This window comes from Coenobita brevimanus, chromosome 72 (assembly GCF_032717465.1).
Source record: "Coenobita brevimanus isolate Jiangsu-jjx chromosome 72, ASM3271746v2, whole genome shotgun sequence".
Taxonomy (NCBI): Eukaryota; Metazoa; Arthropoda; class Malacostraca; order Decapoda; family Coenobitidae; genus Coenobita; species Coenobita brevimanus.
Window position 1 is genome coordinate 3,398,582 of NC_137025.1, and position 18,567 is coordinate 3,417,148.

At 41.0% G+C, this 18,567-nt stretch overlaps 1 protein-coding gene across 1 annotated transcript in view; it reads left to right on the forward strand.

The window, feature by feature from the left end:
• Window positions 1-10,946, forward strand: part of LOC145407032 (inverted formin-2-like) — a 32,723-nt gene extending 21,777 nt beyond the window's left edge. Inside the window, exons 8-15 of the mRNA XM_080278052.1 lie at window positions 1,964-3,254; window positions 3,612-3,833; window positions 4,535-4,651; window positions 4,995-5,135; window positions 6,040-6,218; window positions 7,964-8,073; window positions 8,380-8,555; window positions 10,624-10,946. Coding sequence (XP_080134178.1) covers window positions 1,964-3,254; window positions 3,612-3,833; window positions 4,535-4,651; window positions 4,995-5,135; window positions 6,040-6,218; window positions 7,964-8,073; window positions 8,380-8,555; window positions 10,624-10,860 — 2,473 coding nt within the window. The 3' untranslated portion in view covers window positions 10,861-10,946. The remainder of the gene's footprint in view (window positions 1-1,963; window positions 3,255-3,611; window positions 3,834-4,534; window positions 4,652-4,994; window positions 5,136-6,039; window positions 6,219-7,963; window positions 8,074-8,379; window positions 8,556-10,623) is intronic.
• Window positions 10,947-18,567: the final 7,621 nt, after the last annotated feature.

The following is an 18,567-nucleotide window of genomic DNA, read 5'->3' on the forward strand; positions in this document are numbered from 1 at the left end:
GGGAGCTGAGAGCTCATATAGTCCGATCTAAGGGCAAGGGTGTGACCTTCACACACGCACAGTGTAATTCACCGGGTCGGTCAGGATCACCTGTATATGTGTGTGTGTGTGTGTGTGTGTGTGTGTGTGATGTGTATGTAACGACAGATCAGCGCCTGTAATGGATAAATTCGTAAATATAAAGAATATGCTCGTATGTGTTGCCAAGTGTGCTTACTGGATGTGACGATTGGACGGTAAATGTATGTGTGTGTGTGTGTGTGTGTGTGTGTGTGTGTGAGAGAGAGAGAGAGAGAGAGAGAGAAGATTGTGGAAGTACTGGAAATTAAATGTTGAACCCTTCCACTGTCAGGGGAATGGATGGGACAACTTACCAACAACATATCATTCAGTAGGTCAGAGTAGGGATGGAAGGTGTCTGTGGTTTGCAGGGGACGATCTCAGGCTTTTGATAATGACAGACCGTGGTTTCTGTAGTCAGTTTGCTTTCATATGAGGGAACTGGGTCACGCTTACAATTTTCATACGAAGTTGAGGTCCATAAGATTAAGTGGACCTTAAATGAGATAGGAATGAGTGTCCTTGGTTAATAGTCATATTCCCCTCCAGTCGACTTACACTTGGCCATCACCTTCTCTCACTACTCCAAATGCCCCTCTTGCTTTGTGGGCATGTTACTCCATCAGTGATAAAAGAGAGCATCCTTCAGCCCCGCAGATTAATTTCCCTTCAGATGTGACCTTTAAAATATCTGAAACGTGCATAGTGATCTCCACCCATTTGAAGGCACGAGCAAAGATCATAGCTTCACAAACAGCATACGGCTTATTGCTGACGACAGCCCTCAACTAAACGTAACTGCTAGAATAAAACATCAGCATCCATCCATTACAGCTGAGGGACTAAGGAAATTATGTGAGATGGGATGTCCGGGAACTTAAACACAGGGCAAGAGGACGTGGAAGTAGGCACAGTAGGATGGAAAGGGCGAACCAGGATTTGCTAAAATAGTATGACCGAACGTAAAGACTAAATGTTGAAAGCTTAATAAAGAAAACATACAAGGCGGAAGTTGAGAAGTGGAAGTAACCTGTCTTGGGAGTGTGAGTATCCAGAAGAGTGACATTGTGCATATACTAAACGGAGAAAATTCGGATGATATGACAGGCAAGCAGTAAACTGATCAGGAATAACCGCAAGGTAATGAGAGGAACTCTTTGTGGACGTTTATTTTAGTGTTAATGTAGATTTTGAACCATCATATACGCCAGCTAAGAGTGGGACTGCGAACAAGGTTTTATTACACCCGGGCTTAATTACGGCCACGTGTATTATATCAATCGGCGTGTTTGTGTGTGTGTGTGTGTGTGTGTGTGTGTGTGTGTGTGTGTGTGTGTGTGTGTGTGTGTACAAAATGACCAGTTCTTATACAATTTATATAAAAGTTAGTGGAAGAGTTAAGAGTCAAGCAATGCGCTTAGCGACAGGGGGGGCCTTGGGGAGGTGGGGGTTGCCCCTTAGTAAGACCCTAGGTCCCCACTGCCTCCCTCTCATTTGAATCCTCAGACTGTTTAATATGTGATTATAGGGAAGCAATGGGCGGCCAAAATTGAGGCATGCCCCTCCTGCTCCCTCCGATTTGTGAAAACCTGGCTACACCACTGAAGCGAGGATGAAATGATTTAATTTTGAGGAAGATAGGTCAGAAGTCAAGGTCACAGGGCAGTTTCTACTCTCACAGTCTTCATCTGATTTAAACCAAACTTGGTGGATTTCAGGCTGAGTATTTTGAATAATAATCAGTATATTTTTATCTATCTATTTATCTACTAGTTTATATATGAGGACAGACAGTTTAGCTTCTGTGGTTTCCATTACTGATCCTGTTTGTTTTCATTACTAATTTTAACAAACATCAATTTCTCATTATTTCATCTTAATTCATATTGGTGTATCCTGGCAGTGATGCAGTGTGGGCGCTACTGGACAGAATTGGGCTGCGTGCGGTAGAGGGGAGGGTCACTCCAGAATGGGCCGAAGCTGTCACACAGCCCCAGTTGAACTACCTCAATAATAACAAACCAGGACGTTCCCTCTCACGCCGTTCCTCCCGCCGATCCTCCCGCAGGTCCTCAAAGTGTCGCCCTCCCTCCCCCCTCCCCCCTCCAGAAGTCCCCCTCCACACCCCAACGCCAGGACTGGAGGACTTTGATGTTCGGCCATTCCCCACATCCAGCCTGCCCCCTGGTTACCAAAGAATCTCAATATCCTCCAGTGAAGACGAAAACAGCACTGGACGATACCATATTCCCAATGGCTCCATCCCAGTCACCTCAGTCACAGATGGAGGGGAAGATGTGGATGTGCTTGGAAGAAAGGAGAGAGAAGTGGGAGACAATGAGGTGTTCAGAGACAGTGTGGAGGGAGAAGAGAGTAAATATAAGGACATTACCCCTCTTACCACGTCTCCTGAAGACCATGATGTGAAAGAATCATCGGTTATCCCCACGCCCCCTTCCCCTCCACCTTCAAAAATTGAGAATTCTTCTATTCCTACTCCTCCGCCTCCTCCTTCTTTCCCTCCATGTGTACCTCATCCTCCATCATCTCCCTCCAGTGCAGACATTCCCCCTGCCCCTCCTCTTCCTACGAGTTCCAGCATACCTCCCCCACCTCCTTTGCCAGACAGTACAATTCCGCCACCCCCTCCACTCCCCGGCAGTGAGATACCCCCACCTCCTCCACTGCCTGGTAGTATTCCTCCTCCCCCTCCTCTTCCTCCTGGTTCTGGAATTCCTCCTCCCCCTCCTCTCCCTGGTACTGGCGGAATTCCTCCCCCTCCTCCTCTTCCCCCAGGTACTGGTGGAATTCCCCCTCCACCTCCTCCTCCTGGAAGTGGTCCCCCACCTCCTCCCCCTCTCCCTGGCACTGGTCCTCCCCCTCCACCTCCCCTTCCTGGCACTGGCCCTCCTCCTCCACCTCCTTTGCCTGGTGGTGGGCCTCCACCACCTCCACCACCACCTGGTAGTGGCCCCTCACCCCCACCACCCCTTGGTGGGAGGGTTGGTGGCGTCATGGCGCCAGTGGGGTGGTCTGGCCCACGTCCCAGCACCAAGATGAAGCACGTCAACTGGTCTAAGGTCAGCGGTCACACCATCACCACAAACTCACTCTGGCGTGGCATACAGTCCGACCTCAGAGTCTCACCTCCACCCACCCTTGACTACACACAGATTGAGCAGCTATTTTGCCAGGTGAGTCATGTATCACTTTGACAGTGAAGTACTGTGTTATACAACAATAATTTTCAGTGAAATAGGCTATTTGGGTCACACAGAAATTGAGTATAAATAATATATACAGGAAAAAACACACACCCAGTAACACACTGATGTGTAACACCCAGTATCACAGTAACTGCCATCGGTAGTGCAGAAGGCTGACACATTGCATACATGACCAAGGTCTTCAAAAAATGTAAATGTAAACATAACCATTCAAGCTCCTTCCCACCATATGTAGAACAGCAGGAATAGTTATAGGATGGTAATGAATAATGATACAATTTATAGATAACTATGTAACCATTTTATTCATGCCATGTTCTGCAGGTGAAGCCTGCCCCACCAACCAGCAGTGGTAAAACCAAAAAGAAAGTATCCAGTGAAGTGATGCTCCTTGACTCAAAGAAATCCCTCAACGTCAACATCTTCCTCAAGCAGTTCAAGATGTCCCACAAAGAGATCGTGGCACTTGTAAGGGATTGTCGCAGTAGCCAGATTGGCAGTGAGCGGCTCAGAGGTCTCCTTAGGATTCTTCCAGAAGACTCGGAGGTATGTGGGTGTATTAAAAGCTCTCCTCAATTAACCCCTTCAGTTTAATTATGTGATTTTCATTTTCATCAAGCTACCACCTGACAGTTTTATATAGCTGTGGATAGAGTTTTCAGACTGGAAAAGCTATATGTAATCGTGTAGTAGCCTTCATTAACCTATCCAGTACCAAACTTCTGTCATCAGTTGAACAAAATCATCAGGAGATATTAAGCATTAAACTAAAAATACATCACTGTAGTGAGGCGGTTAACTTTTTTAGCCTGGGGGTGTCTTTTCTTTTTCCTCTAGCAAAAGTTATTGTTTTATTCAACCTGTATCAGGTAAAGCAGCTTAAGTGCATTAAGTTTTCACACACACACACATACACACACACACACACACACACACACTCGCTGGTGCATTGGTAACGTTCTCGCTTGCCAACTGGTGGACGGGAGTTCGCGCCTCGCTCAGGTTGCGAAAAGTTTCACTGACGAAGTGGGTGGTTACTGTCCCCCTTGAGCAAGGGGATGGGTGTGTGCATGTGTGAAGGTCACAGCCTTGCCCTTAGATTGGACTATATGAGCTCTCAGCTCCCTTCCGGGAGGGTAAAAGCTGACAGTCACGACCATCAAGTGATCCTGACCGACCCGGTGAATTACACACACACACACACACACACAGCCTTATTAATTGTCATCTTGTTCTTTGTGCCACAGGTGGGAATAATCAAGGAGTACCAGGGTGAGGCCTCTAAGCTGGGTGATGCTGAGAGGTTCTACTATGAGCTGATTCAGGTGCCCAGATACCAGGCACGCATTGAAGGCATGATACAGGTTAGTTTCCCGTATTAGGAGTTTTCTGTACCAGTGATTTGCAGCCAGTGTGCTGTGTCATACTAATGTGCCATGGCATTCTAGTGTGCTGTGACAATTCTCAGTATGTGATGCAGTGAGAGAAGTCTCATTTGTATTGAACGTGTGAACAAGTGTATCAACTGTTGTGGATAGTATTCTGGGAGAAGATTGGAGCTTAGGAAAAACTGATTATCTGACTTAATAGCTCTTGAGCAGTTGATAGGCATTAATCTGAAGCATTCTTCTTTCTTACTGACTCTTGCACTGTTGATAGGCACTGATCTTAATTCTTCTCTTCTTGCATTTTTGTTTGGGCCATCAGATGGAGGAGCTACACCCAGCAGCAGATATCTTACGGCCACAGCTGGGTGCATTGCTGGCCACATGTGACAAGATCATCAACAACAGTAGCATCAAGAACTTCTTTGCCTACATCCTCACCCTTGGCAACTTCATCAACACTGTAAGGCAACCCACTGTATGGGACTGTGTTCTTGACCACTTTAACCCTTTCAGTCCCACAACATATTTTATATTTTATTCTTTGCTACCCCCAGACAGTTTTACTTAGCTTTGGAGAGACTTTCTGAACTGCAAGGGTTAAATATAGCCTTCATTAATCCTCTCACAGCTAGGCACCATTTTTAAATTAAAGAAAATATTCTGGAGGCAACAAGAACAAACCAAAAAATATGATCAGATCTCTCTCACTAAATATGATCAAATCTCTCAACTGTTTCTTTGATACCACGTAAGGTCTGCCTCTTCCATCAATGCTCTGATTTTATAACACAGAAAGTTTTCTGTCATTCACTGACTTACGGCCTGGGTTTCACTTCCATACAAGATTGTCAGCAATAACAGAATTTCACATATGGTCCTCTTCACTTCCTACTAACCACCTTGCCCTATGAAATACCCCCAAATTCTCCAGTGACATTTCTCCTCTGAGGCAATCTCTCCTGAACATCACACTTCATTTTGCTAGGCTTATTTAATTTAGCTTTCAGATAGTGAAAACTGTCAGTCTTAAAAAACATCACCTCCCATTGGTATTTAGAAATTCTTCCTGTGTCCTCTTCTCTCTTATGCTGCATACCAAAATTTATTGTTATTATTATTATACTTTAATTATTTTTTTCTTTTTCTTTCTGTGTATCCTATTCACCCCAAGGCAGTTATGTCAGTAAGGCACTGTGCTTCCAGTTGCTAAGTTTTGCTCCTTTTTGTCTTCTAGCTTTCCATTCTTCCTCTTCAATCCCTTGGGAAGCTAGGCAGGAAATACTCTGGGCTTCCAGTTGTTAAATTTTCCTCCTGTCTTTGTTTTTAGTCATATTACTCTCCTTTTATTCTCTCCACTACCCCAGGGCAGCTATGCTGGTAATGCACTGGGCTTCCGGTTGTCAACAGTGTCAAAGGTGTGGGAGACACGAGCCAACCAGCCGGGCATGACTCTACTCCACTATATTGTACAGACTGTCAAAGACAAAGACCTTGACATTCTGGATTTTGTTGAGGAGCTGGGAGACCTGAGTGGTGTTGCCAGGTGAGTGTAAATAGTGTTGAGGTGATGCGTTGTGTATTGTGTTGTTTGGAGGAGCATGTAACTGATTTAGCCAGGTGAATTTAAACAGTGTTGTAGTCAGGTGAGTGTAAGCACTGTTCAGGTGAGTGAAGTCAGTGTTGAGGCAATGAAGTGCGTACTATAAATGTTATGGATGAGCGTGTAGTTCATGTAGCTTGGGAGAGAATGTTGGTTTTTATCAAGGCAAGCACAATCAGCTATGAAGTAATGTCTTCAGTGGGCATGTTACTGGTGCAGTCAGAGTGAGAATGATATGTGGAGTGCAGACATAAGATGTATGTGCATAATGTGAGCAAAAAATTACTTTGTATATGCACAGAGTAGAGTCTTACTTTGGTACATTATTTTGGCTATTGCTAGATGATTCATTCATCCAAAGGAAGTTCCTGCACTTTGAAGGGTTATAAGTAAGAATGAAGAGATTGATGTGGTAATGAGAAATTAGAAAAGTATCTAGAGCACTGGAGTGAGTAGTGACAGAAACTGAATGCAATAGGAACTACTGTTAAGTAAATTACGTAATGATGAGTTGGTCATGACACTGAATGCATAGAAAATACATTAGTAGCATGACTGAACTGGTTTATAATAATTAAATTCCTCAGTATCAAATAAGATGGAGAAAAAGTGCTTATGAGCATTGAGTTGGATGTAAGGGGTAAGCTGAAGTTAAAACTTAGCATTAGGTGAGATAATTAGGTTAGAAAAGATTGTGTGATGGTATGTTTATCACAGTCACCTGAAATAAAAGATATGATAGAGTTCAAGAAAAAAAATCAGATATTGATAGGTATACACCTGTTTTTAATAACTTTTCATCAAAAGGTTTACAGTTTAATGCATTAAGTCTGGTGTATCACTATTTAATGCATATAATTATCTCATGATCAGAACTCTGCAGTTGAAGTTGTTTGTTTGTTTGTTTTTTAGAACATTATGTGAATTATAGTGCACATTACTGAACAGTTTGTAGCTGTACTTATAACAGCATGTACAGTATTACTGCACTGCTACTCTAGGGGACTACTGTACTTGATACATGAACCCCTTCAGCCTGACACTAAAAGGGAGCCTACACATGGTGATGCTGTGCACCAGGGTGGAACAGCTTTGGTTTCAGCCTGGAAGCCAAGCCTCCCCATATTTCCTTGCACCTCACCACAGAAAGAACCATGGGCTGACCCTGATGAGGTGCTCTCTACCACACGGGGTGTGCTGAATTCCCATGTGGCATGTGTACTTGATGTAATGCTGCCTACTTCTTCCTTCGCTTTTATCAGTCTTTTTATGTGTCTACCCTCTTCTCTTCCTATATCTCCCATCTTTCCTGTCACTTTTTATTACAGTACTCTTCTTTCCTTCTCAGGTAGCATTACATTGAGTGACAAGCCAAATGGTTTCCTGTAAGCCAGGAAACCATTTACAATGCTAGGTGGTAACCATATACTCAACCCATATGTGTTCCCTATGCATCAACAAGTGGGCTGGTGGAGGGTTAGTGCCCCTCTCCGTAAAAGAACTAACTCAAACGGCCACCTCTTGCAGGATTATGGTGTCTGGCTATAGATAGATAGAGAGATAGACTTTAGCAGGTTTCCCCAAAGTTCGTTAAATCATATGAAAGTAACAAGCATAGAATAAAAAAGATGTAATTATTATGAAAAGGGTAACTATGACACATGACTTGAAGGGCTTCCCCCTAACAGGTTATCAGTGGAAGGTTTGGGCGGTGAGGTTGGTGCTCTGCGTGGTGACCTGACCAAGCTAACCCGCACACTAGAGAATGCACCAGAGGATCTACAGCAACACTTCTCAGGTGGGCATAAAAGTTTTGCACAACAGGGATTTTGGGTCTGTATGCTCAAAATTTGAGAGTGTGAGAGGGAAGGCACGTCTGGAGCGACTAATGGAGATAGAATATGCTTGGTTTTTGTGTATTTTACCTGGATTCACTATGTGATGTGGGGTGCAAGTTATTCATATCTAATAGCCATAGACATCTCACAAATGATCTTCAGTAATAGGGGGGACTGCTTTCCCCTTTAGATGCCCAGTGATGCAATTGGTAGAGCACTCCAGTTGGAATGTGTGCCTGTTAAAATGTACTGCCTGGTTGTTTCAGAATTTACAGTGAAGGCAGATGAGGTGCTGAGGGACTTGGAACAGAGCCTGAAGGAGGTGGAGCGGTCAAGGGTGAAGCTGGCTCAGTATTTCTGCGAGGATGAGAGCAAGTTCCGTCTGGAGGATTGTGTCGGCATCTTCCACACACTCTCCTGCAGGGTTCATGATGCTCATAAGGTCAGTAATAATTACTATATCATGATTATCAGAATGTTGCTAGTGTAATGTTAAATTGATAATGCTGTTGGTACTATACATATGGGGTAGTTGGCTTTAGTTGAAGGTAATGACTGCCACTGATATGGGAGATATGACAGCAGAGAGAAAGTTATAACTACAGGTTTGGTAACTATTGGTAGTCATGCATATAACTATGCTTAAGCAGAAAACTCAGCCACAAATACATTGACACCAAGTTCAAGCTGAGATTAGGACTTACACATCTTCACACATATTTCTTTCAACTTTGCTGTTATCCCTAGCACTGGTGGAATGGGAATGTAACCCATGAATTCTTGTGTGTTGTGGAGAAAAAAAAAAAGGAGGGGGAGGGAGTATGTGAACCAGGAATCTCCTAGATAACCAACAACTTGGAAGTGTACCAGAAGCCTTGGCTGTGATTTCCATGCTTGACCAGGGCTCAGTAAGACTAGGCAGGCTATTTTTGCAGTGTGGAATGCTAAGAGAAGTGAATGAGGTGAAAAAGTGCAGGTCAGTAAAGTGATGCTGACAGAGTAAAGAGGAGTGTGCAGTACTTAAAGCACTGTGAACATGTAGGGCTATCAACATCTGGCACTCACATTTATCCTGGGTAGTAAAATTTTCCCCAGTAAACTTTATCCTGGGTGTAAAATTTTCCCCAGTAAACCAGTCATACCTTGTGCACTCTATTATGTTACAAAAAATGCTTAATTTCTCTTTCAAATAATTTCATAGACATATGAAACCACCTAGCACACACAATGTGAGCAAAATATTTCCAGCTTTATGGTAACCCCTTGAATTTAGTGACTCTATAATCACAAAGGTACAGTAAGCATGACTCCTGTAATTAAAAAAAAAAAAGGCAGGTACAGTAATTATTTTAAATTTGCATGAAGAATAACTTTACAGTAACTGAACCTACCTATTTAACCTAATACCTAGTCATTACATCAGTGAATCAACTTGTGACTTAAAGAACTGAATTCTACCAACCCCAAATTTGTCAGTTCATAACATACACCGAAGCCAGAATCTACTCAGAGTCATGAAACCATTTTCACAGACTTTCATTCCACTGTATATGAAGGATTTCGAACTCTGCTGCTTCTTCACCATGGGACATCTTCAGTCTGCAGCTATGTGCCCTACAGTGTCTGAATTCAACTGACTCTTGGCTCAACTTGTCATTTGCATTTCTTTAGCCCAGAGTTTCAATCAGTCATTCATTTCTGGAAATTTTGGGTCCCCAAGATGGGTGTGGTTTTGACACAGTTATTTGAGCAGATGCTTTCTGCAGTTTCTCATGTTTCTTTTTATTGTACAAATTCTGCTTTCATTGACAGACTAGAGGTAATAAATGTGTGGCTGCCATTAACCCTGGGATTGGCTACAGTACCATGATTATGAAATGTGACTGCAAGCTTGGTAACTTCCACAACCTTAGGCAGGGAACTTTCAGCCACAAGTAGTCAGTTTATGATCATTCTTTTCAGTGACTGTACATAGAATCCAGGTCAAGCTGAGAGATCTCACATTGTTACAAATCTTATTACACATTTCAAATTTCATTTTTCCCAACATCTTCCAGCAACTGTCGGGAGGGAATTACAGTACTGTAGTTAGTTTTGGCACTTGGTTTAACTTCCAGTCCGTAACACACATAGGCTATACCATGGCCAATTCCAACATGAGGATTCCTTAAAAGGAGGGAAGGGATAATTTTTATTTGTGTATGTATGTTGACAGTATGACTAAAAGAGTCTATGGATGAAATTTTAGTTGGAGATATTTATGCTTTAGGGGAAAATATGGGTACTCTTGTACCTAGCCCTTAATTTACATGTAAATATATGTCACAGTTCAGCAAGAAATTCAAGTAGCATGAGGTTCCCAGAATGAGACTCAACTGTACCCCTATTTTCTGGATAACATGGCACACTGGAAGAGAAAAGGAACTTTTAAGTGAAGAAAAGGTATTAATTCTTTAAGTGTTATTATTAAACAGCATTTAAATATGCATTAACTGTACATTCACCTTCAGGATAATGAGGCCCGTCGGAAGAGAGAAGAGCGGAAGAAGCGTATGGAAGCAGAGAGAAAACGTCAGGAGGAGGAGCGTGCCAAGGCAGAGGCAGCAGGAATTCCAGTGAGGCGAGGACGAGGCAACGCGGCAATCCCACCACCAGATGATGGAGGAACCTGCGTCATTGATCGCCTCCTGGCGGATATACGCAAGGGAGACTTTAAGCTACGCAAACAAACACGAACAGCAAGTTAACAGCTCTTGCAATAAAAGCAAAGAAGAATGTTATGAGTAAAGGCTATGCAATGCAAGCTGGCTGCTACAGTGCATACATACATACAAAGTACAGTAACCCCTCCAATATCCGGATCAATAGAGCCATAGGCAGGTCCGGATAGTGGTCCTGTCCGGATATTGGGCCCCAGCTTATGGACTAGTACTTATGGACCCTAACTCTGAAAAACACCTATACAACTCCCTCTGGACATGCATAGCACCTATTTAAGACCCAAATCACACCAATAAGGGACATAAAAGACTGAAATAAATGCAAAAGAACCATAAAATGAGGTTTTAGAGGTGAGTTTATACAATATTAAACATTCTGGGTACTTACAAGTCCCTTGGTCTTGGACTGGTTTGAACCGCCAGTTTGCAGTCCACAGTTAATCCTCTGCACTCTAAATTCTAATTTCTTAACACTGCACAACACTGTAAATTCCTGTGTGTTCTAGTGGCAAGGTATTGCAGTTTATTCACTGTTTATTCACAAAAAACAAGCACCTGTGGCTTGCACTGTTATGAGTATCTGCTCTCCATCGGAGTTAAGCTGTGACTGTTGATGTTGGTGGGGTAACAGAGTTGCCAGATCGCAACAGCCACATTACCAATCTCCTCAACTTTCATTGTCAAATATAACTTTTCATTACCAAATTCGTAAAGCTAGCATATATTCTTCACTAATTATATATACAAGTGGAAATACATGTAATCACTCTCCTTATAACTAACACCATGTTGATTATTTTCACACTATGTAGGGTAGCAGATTAATCAGAGAGAGCAAACAATCCACCATCTCCATCCTGTGTATCCTCATACATGTGAAAAATCCATTTGGTAATGCATTATTCTAATGCATTACCAAACGAATTTTTCATTACCAAATTGGCCCACACTTGGTAATGAAAAATACCAAATGGCAACCTGAGGGGGGAGGGGGAGGAAGGAAGGGGTGAAGGGACCATGGTGTAACAGCTGTTTGGCGCCAGGCGGGAATTTCAAATTATGGGAGGGAAAAAAAGTCAGATTTTTTTCGAATTTTTTGCAGTTTTTGGCCCATTTTGGGAATATTGGATCCCAGGAGGATTATGTCCGGTTAGTGGGGACGTTCGGATATTGGGCGTTCGGATATTAGAGGGATTACTGTACTGAACTTCATTACTTCAGCAGCAAAGACATTTGTTTTTAGGCAGATCTCCCACCCCTTTTGAGTGTGAGAAATATGTTAATATAATGAATACAGTTCATACTGTATTTTATTACTGCAGTAAATGAAGTTTTTATATTGATCATAGTAAGCAAAGCTATCAGATTGATTATTAATACATTTTAAGCATTTTCCATCTTTACAGAACTGTCAGTTGAGTAAGATGGTATAGCATTTGATGCAGAAACCGAATGATGTAAGAAACAGGAGGGCAAGTTGTTAATGTATTTTAATTAGTTAACCTTTTAAGAACAGATTTTAACTTGAAATGCTTTATACAAAGTATGGGTGATAATATGTTTCATTGTTACCAGATATGAACATTGATATTCTGCCCGAGTAAAGGAAATATTAACTGTACTAAGTCTTTCCAGTGACTTTGATAATATTAATAAATTATTTAGATTAAGATGTATTTGCCAAACTATGTAAAAAGCTAACAGAATGCCTAAAATTTCAAGAATATTTGTTATTGGTGTAAATTGAGGCAGCTGTAAATATAATTTAATATTTATTAAATTTGTGGAATTTTAAGGGCTGGACTGATTTTTATTGTACAGTACTGTATAGGTGGAGAAAATTTATGTAAGGCAAATTAGGAATAATTTAAAAGGCAGTTGTAGAATAAATATGCCAATAGACATTAGTGCATTAGAATGAGGGCAGTAGTGCAGTAGAGTTAATGCTCTCATGTTACCAAATCTATATAGTGTTAGAATTGTATTAGAGATGTAGTGCCAAAAGGTAAATTGCCAGAATCAGTAACATTACTTGTACTATATAAGAAACATTCCTTTCATTGTAATATTGTTGTCTGTTTGTCCCATCTTACTCTATAAATTTCCTATGAAAAACATTCCTTCTTCATGATGTTATTGTTTGTTTGTCTCATCTTGTTATATGAACTTCCTCCTAAAGTCCTTAAAATTTTGCCACTAGGGAAACTAGTGAAGTGGGGAATGAGTATGGCGGGTTAAACAGGGGTAGAGGCAGAGGAAAGACTGAGTGACTAACTTATGTAAAAGAGGGTCAGGAATATGGAGAGCAAACCTTTGGGGGGGGAGGGGGGTTAATAGTTAGTCTGCATCTGAACAAGGGGAAATGGAGCAGAGTAGAAGTTGTTAAGGTGTTAAAACAAGTCTAGATGAAGTTAGGTTTATAATACTTTGCACAGGTATTTTGTATTCTGACCCATCAAGTATGGTTGTATAAAAGATATGTACAGTGACAATATGGAGTCTCTGTAGAAGCTGGGCTAGAACTTCACTATTTAGCCATTTAAATCTGGGTGATGTCCATTTTAGTTTATTCTTGTTACCAATAAATGATTTTATTCAGCTAAAGAAAGACCTTTCATAATGAAGAGGTTTATTAATGCTATATCTAGCCCCTTCAGTTTGAAAAAAGTTTGTTTTGTGTTGAATCAAATAATCAGGTAATGACAAGTTTAAAATGATATAGGCATCTTTAGGCTCATTGGGCTGAGATCCCATCAAAAATAAGATTGGAGCATATGCTGTGACAAGTCAATATCCATCCAGTTATCTCAGGCTTATTCTCTGCAGTTTACTGTGTTATGCAGTATATGAGACTCAGAAGTGAAGACAGACAAGCACAAGTTTGCCACAAAGTGAGACTTATACATTGAAATATAAGAAAAGAACTTTTGTATCCTGCTTTTGGTCCTGGAGTTTGCATTCACTTCTATGTCCCTCATTTCATGTATCTTGGTATTGTGACTTTAGGTGTGTTTCCAGTTTTAACCTTAGCCTCTTTAATCAGATGACATTTAACTCTTTCAATTAGATGCAAACTTTTTTATATTCTTGCTACTTTCAGACATCTGATTCAGCTTAGGACACTTGTTGAATCAGGAAAGTGAAATACATTCTTCGTTAACCTCTTTGATACAAGGTTGAGTAAAATCATCTGTAAGTAGCAGAAGTAAATCAGTATGTGTCATTATGTTGAAGAAGTTAATGATCCAACTGTATAAGAATATTGTACATGAGTTGTTTGGTGTAGTGAAAACATTAGGGATACAAGTTCATTGAAATCCAAAGAGATGGTTTTTATATGCAAATAAATTTCTTATACTTGTATTCTCAGTCAGTTCCCTCCTTGTTTTAGAAGAGAATAGGACGAGAATGGTGCCTTAATGCTTGGTACTAATTGTGCCTTATATATTACAATGCTTTGCTGAATTAATGCCATTTCAGAAAACATATGGGTTTCAGGTGCTTGTATGACATTTACTTAGCTTAAATGCTAATGCAGGTGCTTGTATTTTACCATCCAGTGTTTTGGTGTTTGAAAACTTTTACATCCTAGTACAGTCTCCTATGCCTGAAGAAATATGGCCCTGGGATGTAAATGTGGACTTCTTGCCACACTGCTTGCCAAACTTATGATACTGTATTTCTTTAGCTGTATGAAATTTTAATTTTAACGGTACAGTACTGTCATGGAGGTTAGTGATGAATATGTTGAAGAACTGTTTTGGCAACATCAGTTCCTAATTATGACCCATCTATAGCTGAACCATAGAACACACACACGCACGCACGCACGCACGCACGCACGCACACACACACACACACACACACACACACACACACACACACACACACACACACACACACACACACACACACACATTTAGGTTCTCAAGAGGGACAAAGTCATGTGATAACACTGAGGCAGTGGAGCTGCATCATTATACAGACACCTCTTAATTCCTTCCCTGTCCCCTGCATGGAGAGTGATGAACTGCAGAAGGCCACCCTCCGGCTGCACTTTATTGGGTGTGCATCCAGATGAACTTGGGGTCACAGCAACAACATTGCTATGCCTTAAAATAATTATTTTCACATTGCCACGTCTCATATACTTTACACTATGCCACACATTGGCATGTTCACCAAATGTCTGAGTTACACATCATGTTTTTGTCTCCTGCTACACAAAGACTTTTAACATCCTCTGCAGTGAAATTGTACACATATACTCTCAGTCTGAGTAGAAGTTTGGATTTTAGGACTGTGTTGCAACATAGAAAGTTATGGCATAATTCGGCTTCTGTAGATCAAATTTGGTGTCGAGAATGATTAGTACTGTATATGTCCAGAGCTCTAAATACTTGTATGTTAACAGGAATACAATAATCTCTATTGATGTGGCTTTAATTTTGTGTGAAGAATTTTAAGAAATTTTGAAACTGATTTCTGAATCATAAATCTCCTTGTCATTACAGTATTTCCTCCTGTGGGGGATTGTAGTCACTGCAAATCAATAATTTGCAGAACACACCAGTCCATATCAAGACATTCTAAGACTGTTAAAGCAAACCGTACTGTACAGTTGGGGTCAGCAGAATTTTGAATGTAGTGCACAAATTTATAAGTAATGCCTTATTTAATATTGTATTCTTGGAGGGGGATGTAAATTGGGGGAAGGGCATCGAAGTGGCAAGTGTCAGGGTGACATGGAGGCAGTTTGTTTGTGGCCACCCCTTACAGGATTAGGGCATCTGGCTATTGATACATAGTACAGTAATATTCTTATGAATATTTCATAGGATGATTTGTTGTATTTCATTAACAATGAACAAATGAGTTTCATTCTTTAGTCCCCACTGTGGGTGACTATAATGTGATACATACTGTTCTTTTTAATAAAGTCTAAAATCTGAGATTACACTCCAGTTAGACTCTGTGACCATGATTTATTTCTATATTTCTCTCTACAACACCTTTTCTGTTCTTGTTTTGAATTAATGTTGGTAAGTCATTGCCATCTATCCATAGCCAGACACCACAGTCCTGTAAAGGGTGGTCGTTTGTGTTTGATTTAGTTGTTTTACGGGGAGTTACACTAACCCCGCTAACCCACTTGCTGGCATGTAGGGAACATGTACTCATATGGGTTGGTTATATGGTTACCATCCAGTGTTGTAAATAGTTTCCTGGCTTACAGGAAACCATTTGGCTTGTCACTGAATGTAAAGCCACCTGAAAAGGAAAGAAGAGTAATAAAAAGTGGCAGGAAAGATGGAAGAAATAGCAAGAGAGAGGGCAGACACAGAGAAAGAGTAATAAAGGTGAAAGAAGAAGTAGGCAGCACTTCATCAAGTGAGTGGATGATGATTGCCACCGTTTTTTTTTTTTTCTTTCTCTCTCTCTGTCCCTCCTTTTTTTTTTTTTTAAATCTGTATTTTTTGTGCTTTGGACAGCCTGCCAACTCTGGTGCACATACTGTAGGTTCTGACCTTTGTGGACAGTACGATACAGGGTGTCCCACAAGTCACGCACCATAGAGAACTCTGAAGTTTAGAGTATTTGTTTGAAGTGCTGATCGTTGTGCATCATACAAATATTCAGATTGGTGACCCACTCATTAAGGACCTGTCGTAAGATGTCAGGGGCTATTTCTCTGCATGCAGCTGCGATTCTTGATTTCACATGAGGCAGCGACGTTATCCTCTCTGCATACACAACAGCCTTTGAATGACCCCACAGGTAAAAATCAAGAATCACAGCTGCATACAGAGAAATAACCCCTGATATCTTACGATGTGTCCTCGATGAGTGGGTCACCCATCTAAATACAGGTACACTATTTGTATGAGGCATGATGGTCAGCACTTTGAACAAATACTCTAAATTTCACTTTTCTCAGTGGTGCATGACTTGCGGGACACCCTGTACAGTATATGTGAAAGCAATACATAGTTTTGTGGATAAAATGTGTACATTATCCATAAGTCATGAATTTGTATTGTACTGCCATCATCTGATATGGTTGATATACTGTGGCCCCAGTTATCTTATGTACCTGTACAGTTTTGATCTATGTATGGTATTTGAAAATCCTCATTATTTTAGAAATACTGTATTTGATAAAATTACCGGTCCATGTCAAAGTTCCTGTTTGTGTATGACTGTTACCGTACCCTCTTCCATTTCTGTGATTTAGTTATAAGAATACAAAGATGAATCTTTATATTTATGCTCGTCTGTATTTTCAAAATATACATAAAATATGCTTTTATTATGTTTGTTTTTCTCATCTGTAGAGATACTGTACCCTAGTACCTAATCAGTGTACTGTATATTATGCCATCTTTAATTGCAGTGTCAACTACAGTACCTTTATCAAGTTCCCACAGTGAACATGTGTGTATGGTTATGCTGTTGTCATTCTCACGTAGGCTGGTGCAGCATATGAAAAAGAACTCCAGTCACTTAATTTCATTGTTCTTGTTGCAAATCTAGATTCATCTGGACAGTAGCCCAGTAGACTGCAGGAAACTGATCATTTCAACTGGGTTGTTCCAGAGATATTTTACTGAGGCTACGCTGAAGGATTGTCTTTACTGTGAGAGTGACATGCAAGAGGTGAGTGTTGCAGTGTACAGGGCTGCATAGCATTGTGGGCATAGTGGATTATTTGTAAGACGTATTTTATGTTGGTACAGGACTATGGCTGGGCAAGGTGATGGCTACATTATTATCTGGCTAGGCGCACTTCGATCTCCGTGGGTAGGGTAGTTTCTGAGAAGTGGATGTCTAGAGGTGGTTGATAAAGGATGCTGCTTGACCAAAGGTTTTTGACTTCTGTGGTGGTTCTGTGTCTGTGAAGTGTACTGTTGGGTGGGAGAGAGAGGATATTATTGAAGTGCATATGTGTAGTGTTCAGAACTTCATGTTTTCATGTTCATTTCATGTTTCTCTATGGTGTGAACAGTGCAACACAAAATTATATTGGTGGGATAGATCTTGAACTGAAGCAACAAATGTTGGCATCTCAAAAGCATGTGGTCTTTGATTAGGAGTATGTTTGTTTCTTGACGTAAGTGATCTGTATTTTTGGTCTTTGTGCATCCTGTTATCATCTTTAAATTTTTCCTTTTTTTTTCTTCCATGAGGCTTTTCCGTGTTTGTGGTAAGTGGGGACACCCACCATCCACTTACCTGATGTAGTGCTGCCTTTGGGTGACTCTACACTGAGTGACAAGCCAAATGGTTTCCTGTAAACTAGAAAACCATTTATTGCATTTGGATGACAACCATATATTGTATGTGTAATCAAATGATGCCTGGTGGTTTAGTTGGTTAAAGTGCTCCAACTGGATTGAGCATGTAAGAGTTTATATCTAAGGAATGATTGGAGTTTATTGCCCACATAATGCCAGTCAGGGATGTGTGAGGTTGGTCTCACATGCCTTGATTGTCAGGACTGAGTAGCTTAGCCCCAGGCTCCTATGCTCCTGATGGGACAGAAGTGAATTGAAAAAAAGATGGTAAAAGGTAAAGGTGGAGGCAGATATCATGAGATGCTTTGCTGGAGTGCTCATCTCCGTAACTCTGACCTAGAATAAGTAAAACATGGCTGACAACAAATGTTTGTAAACTCTACAGATGTCTCATTCCTCTCTCCATAAAGTTCAGTATTTTCTGCCTGACCCGTGTTAT